Source organism: Rhinolophus hipposideros (genome assembly GCF_964194185.1).
Source record: "Rhinolophus hipposideros genome assembly, chromosome: 6".
NCBI classification, from domain to species: Eukaryota; Metazoa; Chordata; class Mammalia; order Chiroptera; family Rhinolophidae; genus Rhinolophus; species Rhinolophus hipposideros.
In genome coordinates, this window is record NC_138052.1 from 53,529,514 (window position 1) to 53,543,186 (window position 13,673).

At 39.6% G+C, this 13,673-nt stretch overlaps 1 protein-coding gene across 13 annotated transcripts in view; it reads right to left on the minus strand.

The window, feature by feature from the left end:
- Positions 1-3,648: 3,648 nt before the first annotated feature.
- PRKRA (protein activator of interferon induced protein kinase EIF2AK2) overlaps positions 3,649-13,673 on the minus strand; it is a 29,252-nt gene continuing 19,227 nt past the window's right edge. For 5 of the 13 annotated variants that reach the window (XM_081052503.1, XM_081052506.1, XM_081052504.1 and 2 more), the window contains one exon: positions 3,650-4,109. In XM_081052503.1, coding sequence (XP_080908629.1) covers positions 4,060-4,109 — 50 coding nt within the window. In that variant the 3' untranslated portion in view covers positions 3,650-4,059. Of the gene's footprint in view, positions 4,110-5,361; positions 5,524-8,369; positions 9,168-10,958; positions 11,092-13,673 lie in introns of those variants that run through there. The other 8 variants (XM_081052494.1, XM_081052499.1, XM_081052508.1 and 5 more) reach the window with 6 other exon arrangements.

A 13,673-nucleotide genomic window follows, 5' to 3' on the forward strand; every position in this document is an offset into this window, starting at 1 on the left:
GCAAGCCTGCCCAACATCTTAAGCAAATTAAGCCATGATTACTGCAGCTTACATGACAGTCACATGCATCCTTTCGTTTTTCAAACAACTAGCTGATTTGATTTACTTTCTTTCCCCTTCCTTCTAACATAGTAAGGGGCAAGGATATGCATGTTTTTCTTTTGCACTGTGTCCTTGAGTGTTTATAAAATGTGCAGTATTTATGCAGTTGCAGGGTGATACATCAATATCAGAACAACTATAGTTAGCCTCCTGTGGAACGCTATTAAAAGTTCATGGATTCAAAATTATACCATAATTCCATATTATTAATTTCCTCAATATCTTCAGATTGGTAGGAAAAAACATAAAACAAGAATGTTTTTATTTCCTGGAAAATAATTTTTTCTATCATGCCATCCCTCAAAATAAAAATTAAGGCAATTGTGGAGAGAGGAATATTGAGTTTTCAGAAAACACAGTATAATCCTCTTTGAGTTCTGCCTGTTTCTTTTTACTTTTAATTAATAGATAATCAACAATTTAATACCGTTAGAGAGAATAATATTAAAAACTATTACTTCTTTTAAGTACCAACTCCCTACTCCCCTTACTTATCCTCATCCAGTTATTTCTGTAGGAAATAATGTCGTTGCTAGAAAGTTTTTTAGTCATTTCAAGCTTCTTTTAAAAGCTTCACTGAGGTATAACTGACATACAATAAACTTTAAAATGTGATAGTGTGACATACATGTACACTCCTGACACTGTCACCATGATCATAATAGTGAGCATATCCATCACTGCTAAAGGCTTCCTCTGCCTCTTTATAATCCCTCTCCTCTGCGCCTCTCCAACCTCCACTCTGAGGCACTCACTCATCTGCTTTTTTCGCTTTTTAAAATCTGCATTTTTAAAAATTTATTGCATATGGGGTTTTTCTAGAAGGCTGTGTGCATGTGCCTTACCAGTACCCCACTAACCACTACCAAATCATAACACATTACCAGAGAAAGAGAATCTCGCCAAGTTGTAGTTCTGGTAGCCCAGCAAAATTTTTAAATTTAAAATACTTAGAAAACAGTAACACTCTTTGTCATCTTGAAATGGTAAGTTAATGAGTTCATTTCCATCTTTTGGGGGTCCAAAATAATGGTCACACCACACTTGCTGGCGGCAGGTGAGGAAGCCCTGGGAAGTGTTGTTTTCTCTTGTTTGTGATGCAAGAATCTCGGACAAAGCTGTGAGGATCCACAATGACTGCTCTTGAAATGATGTCAATTTAATGATGATGATGAGAGGGGTAGGCGATACTGAGTTACGTATTATTTACCTCCCAAGCTGCACATTTTTGTCACAAACATTTAAAACTTCCAGTGCTCAAGATGGCTGCTTTTCTGTCTCTTCAAATGCCCTCACTCCCTATCTGGAAACAAAGTCGTTAAAACTAATTTTGAAAAAGAAATGGAAAGGAAGCGCCCGCGTCCTGTGCACACCCTGGCAGTGGCAGGCATGCAGGTTGAAAACGTATTCCTTGCATCCTGCTCTCCATCCACAAAGCTCAGAAGCTTTCCAGAGACTGTCAAATACAGCGTGATTGACATGACATGCTAGTAGAGAGAAAAGGCAAGAAAGAATAAAAGAGGAACCTGGGAAAGGAAAGTAGATTCCCTACGTGGGGCGAGAATCATGCTCCTTTGCCTGTGGATGGACCCCATCTATAGTATTAGATGTTTGTTCATAGGCAGAGTCCTCAGCTTCCCTCCAAAGATTCCGAGTCCTTGTATCTGTGTGGACCAAGAATCTGCCTTTTAACAAGTGCCCTTGGCCTCCAGGGAGTTTTGAGGCAGCTGGGGAACCTCCATGACTGTGCAGGCCTAACTGCCCACTCCCTCGTCCCTGCTTCCACCTCAGTCTTTTGTTTGTTTGTCTCTGTGATTTTCAGTAGTTGGTTAGAAAGCCTAGTTCAAGAAAACTGACTAGAGCATAGTGACTTGTGACTCACTCTACCTGTGTGGCGTCTTATCCTGAAGCCAGTGCTGTAATATTGGAGGTGAAGGGTAGGGAGGACAGAACTCTGAAACCTAAAAGATGAGATTGTGTTATGCCCGAGACACCAAAAGTGTGTTGCTGGAGACGTTCTAACCAGCCCAGATAACCAGTAGTCTACTCTCCAAAACCGTGCCCCATCTTCCACTCCCTCTTAGACCTCTATGTCTCTAAAAGGAGTTGTCAAATTAGCTGATGGGGTCCTGGCTAGTGGAAGCTTGCAAAGAAATTCTGTAGCAGTGCACTCTATCACCTGACTGATGATTTCATAACAAGGTGTAGCAGCAAATTCTTTATCCTGGTCCCTGAAAATAATATATTTTTAAATTTTTTATTTGAAAAACTTCCACTGTGAAATTACTCTGCTTATAATCGAAGGTATAAAAGCAGTAGTCATGTACTGTTGGTTTGATAGGGTCTTTTTGAGATCGAAAAATTTAATTTTATCTTATATTAGGGATAGAATTTCAAGCAACTTTCTATGGAAAAAAATAGCTTGTTAATATTCCAATAAAAGAGAAATTATTCACTGAAAAAAATTGTCTAACTGTGCCATCTCAAAATAAGAATTGTGCCTCTCCACTGAATGTTGTATACAAGAACGTTACATTTGTAAGAGCGCAGGACACTCAATAAATTTTAAATAAACTACATAAAGAGATTTGTGTTTTATGTACGGTATGTTCTAATGATATTTCCGCAAAATTAATACATATTTTTATCTCCAGCAAGAGGATTCAATAGGATATAAAGAAGATTGAGTACTTATTCTGACTACATTTCCAGCTCTTTTTTCGTGTGGTATCTCTATAGAAGCTGTTTTCAAATCAAATATTAGAACACAGGACTTTTTCTTGAATTTTGAACTTATTTGTATTAAAAGACTTAGAAAGCCGGCTTCAGTTTTCCATTTGTTTAGATTGTGGGAGTAAAGCTGTAGTTCATAAAGATTGCAGGTAACTCAAGCATTTTAAAGAGATATATTTCTGTCTGTCGTGGTGATCACCGTTCCAATAAAATTGTGACAGTATATTCTGTTTTCAGTCTTCACATGCATTGTAAGTAGACGACTTATCAGCTTTGGCCTCCAAGTCCTAAATTTCTTATAAAGAGGTAGAGCAAGAAATGTTTTGAAAGGCAGTTTCAAAGAATGGACTATACCAAACTTTGAGTCACTGGAGTCCCAAAATTCTTTCTCTGAAAAACGAACCTTGACAGTCACCCTATTTCAATCCTGCTTGAATGTGTTGAGCACATAGGCCATGGGACCTTTCAACAGCCTGGTCCACTGTGATGCATTTATGGGGTGGTCCACAGATTCATCCCGACACTGTCCTATCACAGGGGTGGGAGATCTCGTCACCTCCTTAGGATGTGTTCCTAGGATTATACTGAAAAGCTTCTATACGGGTGGCAGGAGCACACAAAGAAATCTTTCTTCCTAGTGTCCTTTTCTGTGTATACACTAGAAGTTCTTAGCCTAGTGGGATAGAAGAAAGGAGGGAAAGACAGGGAGAGAGAAAGAAAGTGATAAGAACTTGAGATGCCAAAGAAATGCCCCTCCCCTTGCCGTATGTAATAAAGTAACTGGAAAACAAATTGAAAATAAATAGCACAGAGACACAGTAGATAACACTTTTATTTGCATAGTTTGTGATGATATAATCACGGTTACCATCAGTCAGTTCTCTTGCCCAATTATAAAATCATGCCAGGGACACATGTTACGTGTGCGCATAGCCCCAATGACATCATACTATTGCTGGTTCATTGGTAATGATTTCTTGGTTTAGTTTTAGCTTCCCGGGTACAAAATTTGGATGACACACTGGGATGAACACAATTGAGTTTGAATCTGCTCAGAGAGAAATTGAGTTTGAATCTGCTCAGATGGCGAAGGCTGAATATTGAAGGCTGTGGGTCGACCTGACGAACTGTGGAGGCCAGTCTACAGCACTGGGCTTGGCCAGACAGCTGTGCAATGTGAACAGCTGCTTGCCTGAGGTGAGCCCGCTTCTTTTGCACAAGGGCTCAACTAACAGAGCTGTTCTCGCCTTTAAACAATGGGTCGGGTGGATTTCCTAAATTCAGAGGGGGAGGAAAAGTGAAAATTGCAAAAAACAAATCCCTTCTAGGAAGCTCTTGAGTCCATAACAAGGTCATGCCCATAATAAGTACTCTAATAAAAAAAAATAAAAATAAAAAGCAGTGATGAACTCAGCATTTCTTCATCACCCCTGAAATTTCCACCATTTTTAAAGTTGACCAAAAGTAAACTCCTCAAACAGTAATAACTCAGTACTTTAAACCACCTTTCAAATACACGTCATTATCTATAGAACTATAGGAAGAATAATATGAGAATAAGACTTTTTCTTTCAAGGAAAATCAAACCACTTCACATTCAACCTTTCTTCCCTAAGATTCTGCCTGCAAATGATTAGTCTCTCTCAGAACTTTCTATATACTGTCACAAAACTTTTTGGTTGTTATTTTTTTTAACTCTCATCTTCCTTAAAATTATATTTTAAATCCTTTCTTACTAAATCCTCTCTTCCTATTGAGCAGAGTTTCCAACAATAATTCCCCTGCATGTCAAATGCCTCATTTATTATTTTTTTACCCATGTAGAATAAAGTGCATTTATATTTATGTAATTAATATGTGCTCTTCCAAATGTACCCCTCATTTTTGTGAGGTCTCCACAGGTTAATTCTCCAAAGATTCCAAAATCACTTTTCCTTTACATACAGAGTAAAAGAAAATGACCAAGGAAGCCTCTTCATTAATCTCCCCACAATTCTAGGCAAATGATGTTGAACCAAGATTGATTCTCAGGGGTCCCTTCAAATATCACTACTTGTGTCACCAACATAGGTCTGTAGAAGCCTTTAGTTTTGTAGATTTACTCCTAAGTGGTACCTGGATATGCAGGTACCTAACTAGGCCCAGCATCTGTCCAGGCTGGATTGTACAGGAGTGTCCTAGCATGGCTTTTTTAGTCAGTAATGTTCAGGTTCATAGCATCAGCCCTGAAAGTTCAAAGTCATTTTCTAAATATCTCACAATATTGCCAACCATAGTTAATGATATTTGATGGAATATTCTAAACTTTTTAATTTTGTTCAGTGAAAAAGATGTTTTTCCACGTTTAGCTGAATTTGGTGAATGTAACTAAAGCTAGTATTATGTTAGAATGAAAAGATTAAAAATTGAATTACTATATATGATTCAGCAATTCCACTTCTGGGTATATATCTGTATAAGTTTGCTGGGGCTGCCATAATAAAATACCACAGACTGGCATTAAACAACAGAAATTGATTGTCTCACGGTTCTTAGCTACAAGTCCAACATCAGGGCATCAATGAGTTTGGTTTCTTCTGAGGCCTCTCTCCTTGGCTTGCATGTAGTCACCCTCTTGCTGCCTCTTTGCATGGTTGTCCCTCTGTTCATATATGTACCCATGTCTCTCAGTGTGTCCAAATTTCCTCTCTTTTTTAGGAAAACAAGTCAGATTGGATTAGGACCCACTCTAATGGGCTCATTTTAACTTAATCACTTTTTTAAAGGCCTTATCTTCAGATACAGTCACATTCTGAGATACTGGAGGCAAGGAATTCAACATATGAATTTTTGGGTGTATACAATTCAGACCCTAAAAATACCCAAAATAATTGAAATCAGAGTGTCCAAGAGATATTTGTATACCCATGTTCGTAGCAGCGTTATTCACAATAACCAAAAGTGGAAATAACCACTTCTGTCCATCGACAGGAAAATGTATAAACAAAATGTGGCATATACATATAATAGAATATTTTTCTGTCTTGAAAAGGAAAACAATTCCAATACAAGTTACACCATGGATGAACCTTGAAAACATTAAGTAAAATAAACCAGTCACAAAAGATTCTACTTACATGAGGTACCTAAAATAGTCCAATTCATAGAAACAGAAGTACAAAGGCGGTTGGTAGGGGCTAGGGATCAGAAAATGGGAGTTAGTGTTTAATGGGTACACAGTTTCAGATTTGTAAGAGAAAAAGAGGTCTAGAGATAGGTTACACAACAATGTCACTGTACTTATTGCTACTGAATTGTAAACCTAAATTTGGGTACAATCCTAAATTTTATGTTATTTGTATTTCACCACAATTTTAAAATTAAAAAAATTGACCTAGATGTATACACATATGACACCATTGTTAATTTCCTTGTTTTGACATTACACTATATTTCTGTAAACTCTAATCATCGAGGATAAAAAGTACACAGGACCTCTCTCTGTACTATCTTTGCAACTACCTGTGAGTCTATAATTACTCCAAAATAAAAGGTTTTAAAGATCACATTCTTGTGTGAGGGGGAAAAGAAAAAAACAGTAAGGAAGTTAGAGACTGCCAATTGAATCTCTTAAGCCAGGATAACAGAACTTCATGGAGACAGAGATTAAAGAGCCTATTTAACCACGGCTTGCCCATAAGGGTAACTTTGATCGGAAAGAAGCTCACAAGCTGGGACCCAGCAGGACCAAGTCACCCATGAAATGATGATTACAAGTTATCAGCTTTCAAGGGAAGTTGAATTAACAAGCTTTCCTTTGGGTATTGGAGACTTGGTAATGGTTTCCTATTGAGCAGAGTTTCCAACAATAATTCCCCTGCATGTCAAATGCCTCATTTGCCCAAGAGTAAAGTACAAAATACAGCCCAGCTTCTCTCCAATTGCATCACTCAATGACACACTCTGAAGGCAGAACTGGTAGTGATGCCTCTGGCCACCACCAAATTGCAATGGCAGATTTCCCCTCCAAATTCAGACACAAGATTTACCCCTCCCTTTGGAAAAAAAGTTAGTCTCCGCACCCCCAGTAACTGAGGTCTAAAGAAGTCTAAAAGTTATGGGTGTCAGTCTGTCTCAACTACCAACTCTCTTAATTTGGGCAGTCCCAAATTTTTCAATGAAGAGGTTGAATGTAATTTCTAGAATTTTATCTAGTTTTACCTTGTAGGACTCAAATCCCAAATTCTCCACTGTACTGACTGCCTCTGGAATAAATATTCCTGGCTGCATGGCTCTAAATTCTCATAAAATGCTAGTTATAGAGGAAACTAAGAGAACATCTCTTTTTTTCAAGGCCAGGTAACCAGGATTGTTTCATAAGCATACAAAAGAGATGTGTTTTCCTATTCACCATGAAAAAACATCCCTATAAGGAGCCCAACACCTGGGCTTAATAGATTACCTGTCTTGTGTGATTCTGTAGTACTATAAACTGAATTTGTATCCCTCCCCTTCTAAAATTCATGTGTTAAAACCTCATCCCCAGTAGGATGGTATTTGGAGGTGGGGCCTTTAGGAAGTGAGTAGGTCATGAGGGTGGAGCCTTCAGGAATGAAATCATTGCCCGTATAAAAGAGATACCAAAGAGCTCTTTATACCATGTAAGGTTACAGTGAGAAAGAATGCAATGCGGGCAAGTCTGGCTGTTCACGGAGAAAGTGCCTCCAGCATTGGGGGAGTTAGATGGGGTGGGGTTTCAGTGGAGCTCACCAGGCCAATCAGATTCAGATTTGGCCGTGTGAGGGGAGGGCTCAACAAGGAAAGATGGCGCCTGCCTGCCGGCTGCACGGGAGAAGAACCCCACACGGGAAAAAGGTGACTGTCCTCTAGCTCTCGCCTCCTGGCCACACACCTCAGTCTGCACCCTGTATGCCTCCAACACCCCCAAGTCACCATTCCTCCACCGGAGCCCAGGGTGAGTGCCTGTGAGCGAGTGAGTCTGTGTGGGCCCTTTAAGGGGGGATGTCTGGCTTTCCTGCAGCCTTCTGTCCCATCCGGATGGTCAGATGGTCGGAATTACCACTGTTTTTCGTAGTCAAATGCTGTGGGGGCTCCTCTTCCTGGCACAATTACTTGGGCTGGGAGCCTGTTGTGGGTCTGGGGTCCCTTGTTCCTCTGAGGGGAAACTCCATGGCTGAGCTATCCCTCCTGATTCTCATCTACCACACGGAGGATTGGGATTGGGGCCCATTCAGCATCTCTGGCCCTCCTATCAGTCTCAACCTGCCTTTTCCTTTATATCTTTAGTTATAAAACTTCTGTTCAGATAGACTTCAGGTGGTTTTCCAAGTTGACTGTTGTATAATTTAGTTGTAATTTTAATGTGTTCAGGGAATGACGTAAGCATAGTCTTTACTCTGCCATCTTGAGTCTCCCAACATCTTGATCAGCCATATTATTCTTTGAAATCCTAAAGCTCAATATGGATTTATTCCTAGTTTAGTGCTTCAAAGCAGAAGATGGTCAACAGGACACAAAAGCACTACCACATTCTTGGTTAACACTAGCCTTTATTACTGTCCTATCATTAGCAAAAAAAAAACCAGGGCATTTGCTTAAGTCCTTTATGATTTAAGTCCTGTTTATTTGCATAAACAAAATAGTACATCCTTAATCTGCTTTCTTTTGCCATTAAAATCTGCCTTTCTTCATTAGAAATATAAAACAAAACAATCAAAGCAATCAAGCACAGAGAGGAGCTCCTATCACCTCCACTTCAAATCAGTAAATACTGTGCAGTAACACACCCTCCTGGCCATGAAGGAGATTGCAGCAGAATGAAGGCAGAAGCTCAAAACCGGAATGCAAATATTTCTAATAGAACCCAGCATTTAATCTACCATCTAATTCTTAACCTACCACCTAAATGAGCTCTAATTTTTCATCTTTTGTAAGAAAGTATAATGAAGACATATTTAAGTCCACACATTTCTATGGTTTTAGCCCGTAAACTTGAAAATAGTTTGCCTCTTTTTTTTTTTTTGAGATATGCATGTAAATCTTTTCCAAACTTCAGTTATATCTACTAGCATAAAAATGCAATAGACACTCTGCAGTTGTCCACTCACACTGATTAGCAAAGGAAAGTGAATTAATTTGTCCAGGTCTTCTTTCCACAGCACCCTGCACTTGCTCCAGGCCAGACAAACAGACAAGAGAACAAACATATGTTCCATTCCATTGACTTTGCCCTCTTTGATGTTCAGACCGATTGCATAGCAGCTGCCAGATCTTCATTGCACATTGTTCACTGTAGATGGCCCTTTTGATAAGTTCTAACCTAAAAAAAATTACTAAGGGAAATGAAGAAATCAGTAAATTGTAAATTAAATGTAACAAGTGCAAGATTTGGTTTATTGTTCCCAAACTGTTTCTTGTTGTTGTTGTTTTGTTCCCAAACTTCCCTTTTTTTGATGTCACCTTTATCTGTAGCAAAAAGCCATCATGATTTCTTATTTGTGAATAATTCTGGACATGTTGTCAAGCTAATAAAATAGTCAAAGAGGCCCACATCTTCAATAATTTCCATAAACCTACGTGTTTTTGTTTTGTTTTTGTTTTTTTAGGTAAATCTGTACTTTATTGCATCACAATAATTTTTTTCCCAGTCTGTTAAGAGCTTAATTCTAATACTCAGAAGCTTTCAGGCTTGGAATCCATACTTTTTGGAATTCAAATTACAATATGGGTTCTTTCATGATTTTTAACTGTTCTTTGGGACAATTTTGAAGCACCATTCATCTTCAGAGTTTCAGTGTTATTCTAGATCTACCTTTATCATGATGGCCTTTGTCCTCATATCATATTAGGATCATTTCTATTTTGTTCCCTACATATCCTTTTAAATGCCAAGAGGAAGGAATCTTTTCAAAATACATATATGCCCTGCCACTGAAGCCTATACACACGCTACCCACAGAGACCTGTAAAAGAAAAACTGGCCACAAATTCATAACCAGTCCTTTCTCTAGAAATTTTAATATACGGCAACAGATATATGAGCTATGAGAAACCAAAGTATTTTGTTGGAGTTGTCATTTTGTGTGATTAAAAAAAAATGGTTTATCTGATTTTTCTATGAATATCTTTTTGCACTAAACTATAACTCCATATCGCAGGTTGGGCTCCCCAGGGAGCAGACTCTGAAAAAGAGATTTATTAGGGAATGCTTTGGGGAATCACCATCTGTAGAAAGAATGGGAGGACATCAGGATTGGGCAGAGGAGGAATTGGGTTGGGATATAGTCTCAACCAAGTTCTCTGCTTACCCCCTGGGGAACTCTGAAGCTGATTGGCCCTTCAAAATTGCCCCAAATTGGAGCCAGAGAGTCAGGTCTTTGTTGACCAGTCATTGAATGTGGCCTGCCAAAAAAGGGGATGTCACCTTAGATGAAGTGAGTCTTTTCAACAGAGGTAATTCTGAAGAGGGCTGATAGCAAAGGCCAGCTTCATTGATGTAGTCATACAGGGCCCCATTCTTGAAAAGACCCCATGCTTGGTTTACTATTCTGCTGTCTCTGTCTTAAAAGTCTTAGTAATTTTTGATCAAGGATTCCTATATTTTCATTTTCCACTGGCCCTATGAATTATGTAATTGGTCCTGCTGACAGCAGAGGGCTGCCTGCCTGAAGCACTCCCAGAAAATGGACTTGGGGCTGCAGCTGATCAGCATCATCTTTCTCCCTTACTATCCATTTATTTCCTCACCCTTACCTAGCACTTCTGCTGGTCTCAGTGACTTATCTGGTAATGAACCCAGCCCTGATCCTTAGAGGTTCTGAGTCCCTGGTCTCATGATCTTTTAGGCTCATCATGGCTGCCACACTTGTCCATTTAGGATTAAAATTTGGCAAAAGATTACCAAGAGGCACCCAATTGGATTGCCTGGGTACCAACATATTCCTCCTATTGTGTAACAGCAGTCATACATCCCCTTATGATCAGATCAATTACCCCTGCCAGGATGGTGACTTTTCTGTTTGCACTCTAGTATCTTGGCACAAGAAGCCTGAAGTACCCACGCAGGAGATGTTGCTTATAGTTCAACGACACTCTTTCTGGGTCTGCTGGTGAAAATGTTTCACCTTTGCGAAGTAGGACCTCTGAACTGCAGAGCCCAGAGTTGCAGAGCCAGGAAACACAGATTCTCCACCGGGCATGATAGTAAACAGGGGATACCTGCTTCCACTCCTTGATTCCAGGACCCATGTATTCTACCTGTTGAGAACACAGCACCGTATAAAGTTCATTAATGTAATGTGTATACTTCATCATGGAGAGCAGCAACCTCTTTAGCTATGTCTTCATCAGACTGCTCCATCACTCTATTAGGCTAGAAGCTTCTGGGTGATGCAGTATGTGATATATCAAGTAGGGCCCAGGGTCATTTGTCCACTCTTGTGTCTCCTTTGCTCTAATGTGGGTCCCAGGTGGTCTAAACACTCTGAAAATCCTCAGCAATACTGACTGAGGCCCTGCAGCTAGGAAAGGTGAATCACCTGGAATGTGTTTAGATGTAACTAGATTAGTCTTGGTCCATCTCATTGGGCCCACTCTTACCCCTGATCCAGCCACGGTGGATATTCCAATGCCAGGCACTGGATGAAGTTAACTGGCCAAAGTCATTTTGTCAACTTTGTTGTTCAGGGCCTTGTGCACCAAGGGTGCGTTTTATCATGGGTCAACAGGTAGTACAAAGCTCTTCACACTTTTGCCCATCCACACACCTTTATCTTAGATCTTATCATCAATCTTCCAGTCTCTTTCTTTCCAGGCCCAGCCATTGCCCAAGCATATCCTAACCTTGAGCCACTTTTCGCACAAATGAATAGAGAGGTATACTGCCTGAAACTCTGCCCTTTGGGAGGATTTCCTCTCAGCACTATCTTTCAAGGCCACCCCCGAGGGGATTGTATTATAGCTCTCATCTATTTTCAGTTTGCATCATATACTGTCCTTACCCATCCATGAGTCAAGTTCAGGCATTTTTCTCTTCCACCAACTGGCCACACAGGATTAGTGGCAGTAGGTGTGAACTGAGAGGCACTGGTGCAACCGTGGTAGATGACATAGGAATATGGGCTCCCTGCTTACCGTTTCCTTGAAAATAAGACCTAGCCAGACAATCAGCTCTAATGCATCTTTTGGAGCAAAAATTAATAAAAGACTCGGTATTTATATTATATTATTATATATTATTATATTAATTATATTAAAGACCCAGTCTTATAGTCAAATAAGACCGGGTCTTATATTAATTTTAGCTCCAAAAGACGCATTAGAGCTGATTGTCTGGCTAGGTCTTCTTTTCGGGGACATACGGCTATGTAGCGTCCTGTGCCCTTTGGCTATAGTTGTTTGATCCCAAATGTCTTCCATCTTACAACGGACTGCTACATGACTCTACCCAACCTTAGGACTTGATGGGTTTGACAGAACCCAGCTCATGATCACTGAGCATCCCATCGTCAGGTACAACATCTCTACCAGGACCCAGTAGCACATCTGAAGCCATGTTGAAAGGGGTTTACTTCTCTGTTATAGATGGCACGACCTGGATCCAGAATCCTTGGAGTCTACATTGCGATTTTCCCACTGGAACTTGTCATAAACCCCACGCATCTTTTCCCACCACTGATGGATCTAACAGGCATAGTTGCTTGTTCAGGCTACTTGGGAAACTTACCTAACGTGGTTAACAGGTGTGACCAATTGAGCTGGTTACAAGCCTTAACAAAATGCTGTTAACACCTTATTGTGTAACCACTCCTTAGAAAATCTGGACAGTCTGACAGAGGCGATTTTGAACACTATCTATAAAATGCATATTTTCTCTAAAACCAGAAGCAGGAAAAGCTTAGCCAGGAAGAACATGACTTCTGGGCACTTTATACTCAGATCTCTTATTATATTTTCCTTTCCATTATTTTGGACCTCATTCTTTTCTTCCAAGTCTTATGAAATCCCTGCCCCCTAATTCTTCCTCTTCAAAGTCAGCCTTTTTATTATTAAATTCTAATGTCCAAAATCAGTCCAATCTTAATCCCCACAAGCTCGTTTATGCCTAAATTTTTACATTCTTTATGTACTCCTTAATCTCACTAAAAAAGTACCTAATATTCCATTTAATTGACAGATAGCTTATAACATGAAACTCAGTTAAATGTGCTTAGAGTGGCAAATAAATTATATGCAGATTTCCCTTTATGGTGTAGTTTTATTGTCCAAGGATTCCAGTCAGGTATATGTATTTTTTCCAGACAGAAAAATACTTTCCTGCTGGATTAACACTTGAGATTATTAAAACCCTCAGTTACCACCCAGAGCTCTTCCTCTCTCAGGCTTTCCATGAGCTCTGAACAGGTCTGAGACTTCCACCTAACTGACAAAGGCAGCACTCTCAGCTGGAGCTGATGGATGGCAGACCTGAGGTGTTACACGATGTATGGAAACTTAAAAGGCAAAATTCACTTTTGCTCATGAGATTTACTTCCTAACTTTTTAATCACTCACTGCTTTGAAACATTTTCTTGTAACTGAATTGAATGCACTGTAAAGTTCTGTTTCCTTTCTGTAATTCTACTAATGCTTTTTCATCTACAGTACTAATGCATCTGTGAATGCTTATGTCAAAGAAAGACAGTGCATATGCTTAGAGAAAATACAGAAGTGATTCACCACACATATATGAGTATTTGTTAAATTTTTGCGTGGGCCCTAGGTTGGTTCGTTTTTTTTAACCTTTGACTTTCAGAAGTAAACGAGAGCTATGTAAATAATGGCCACATTCTGTTACTCAC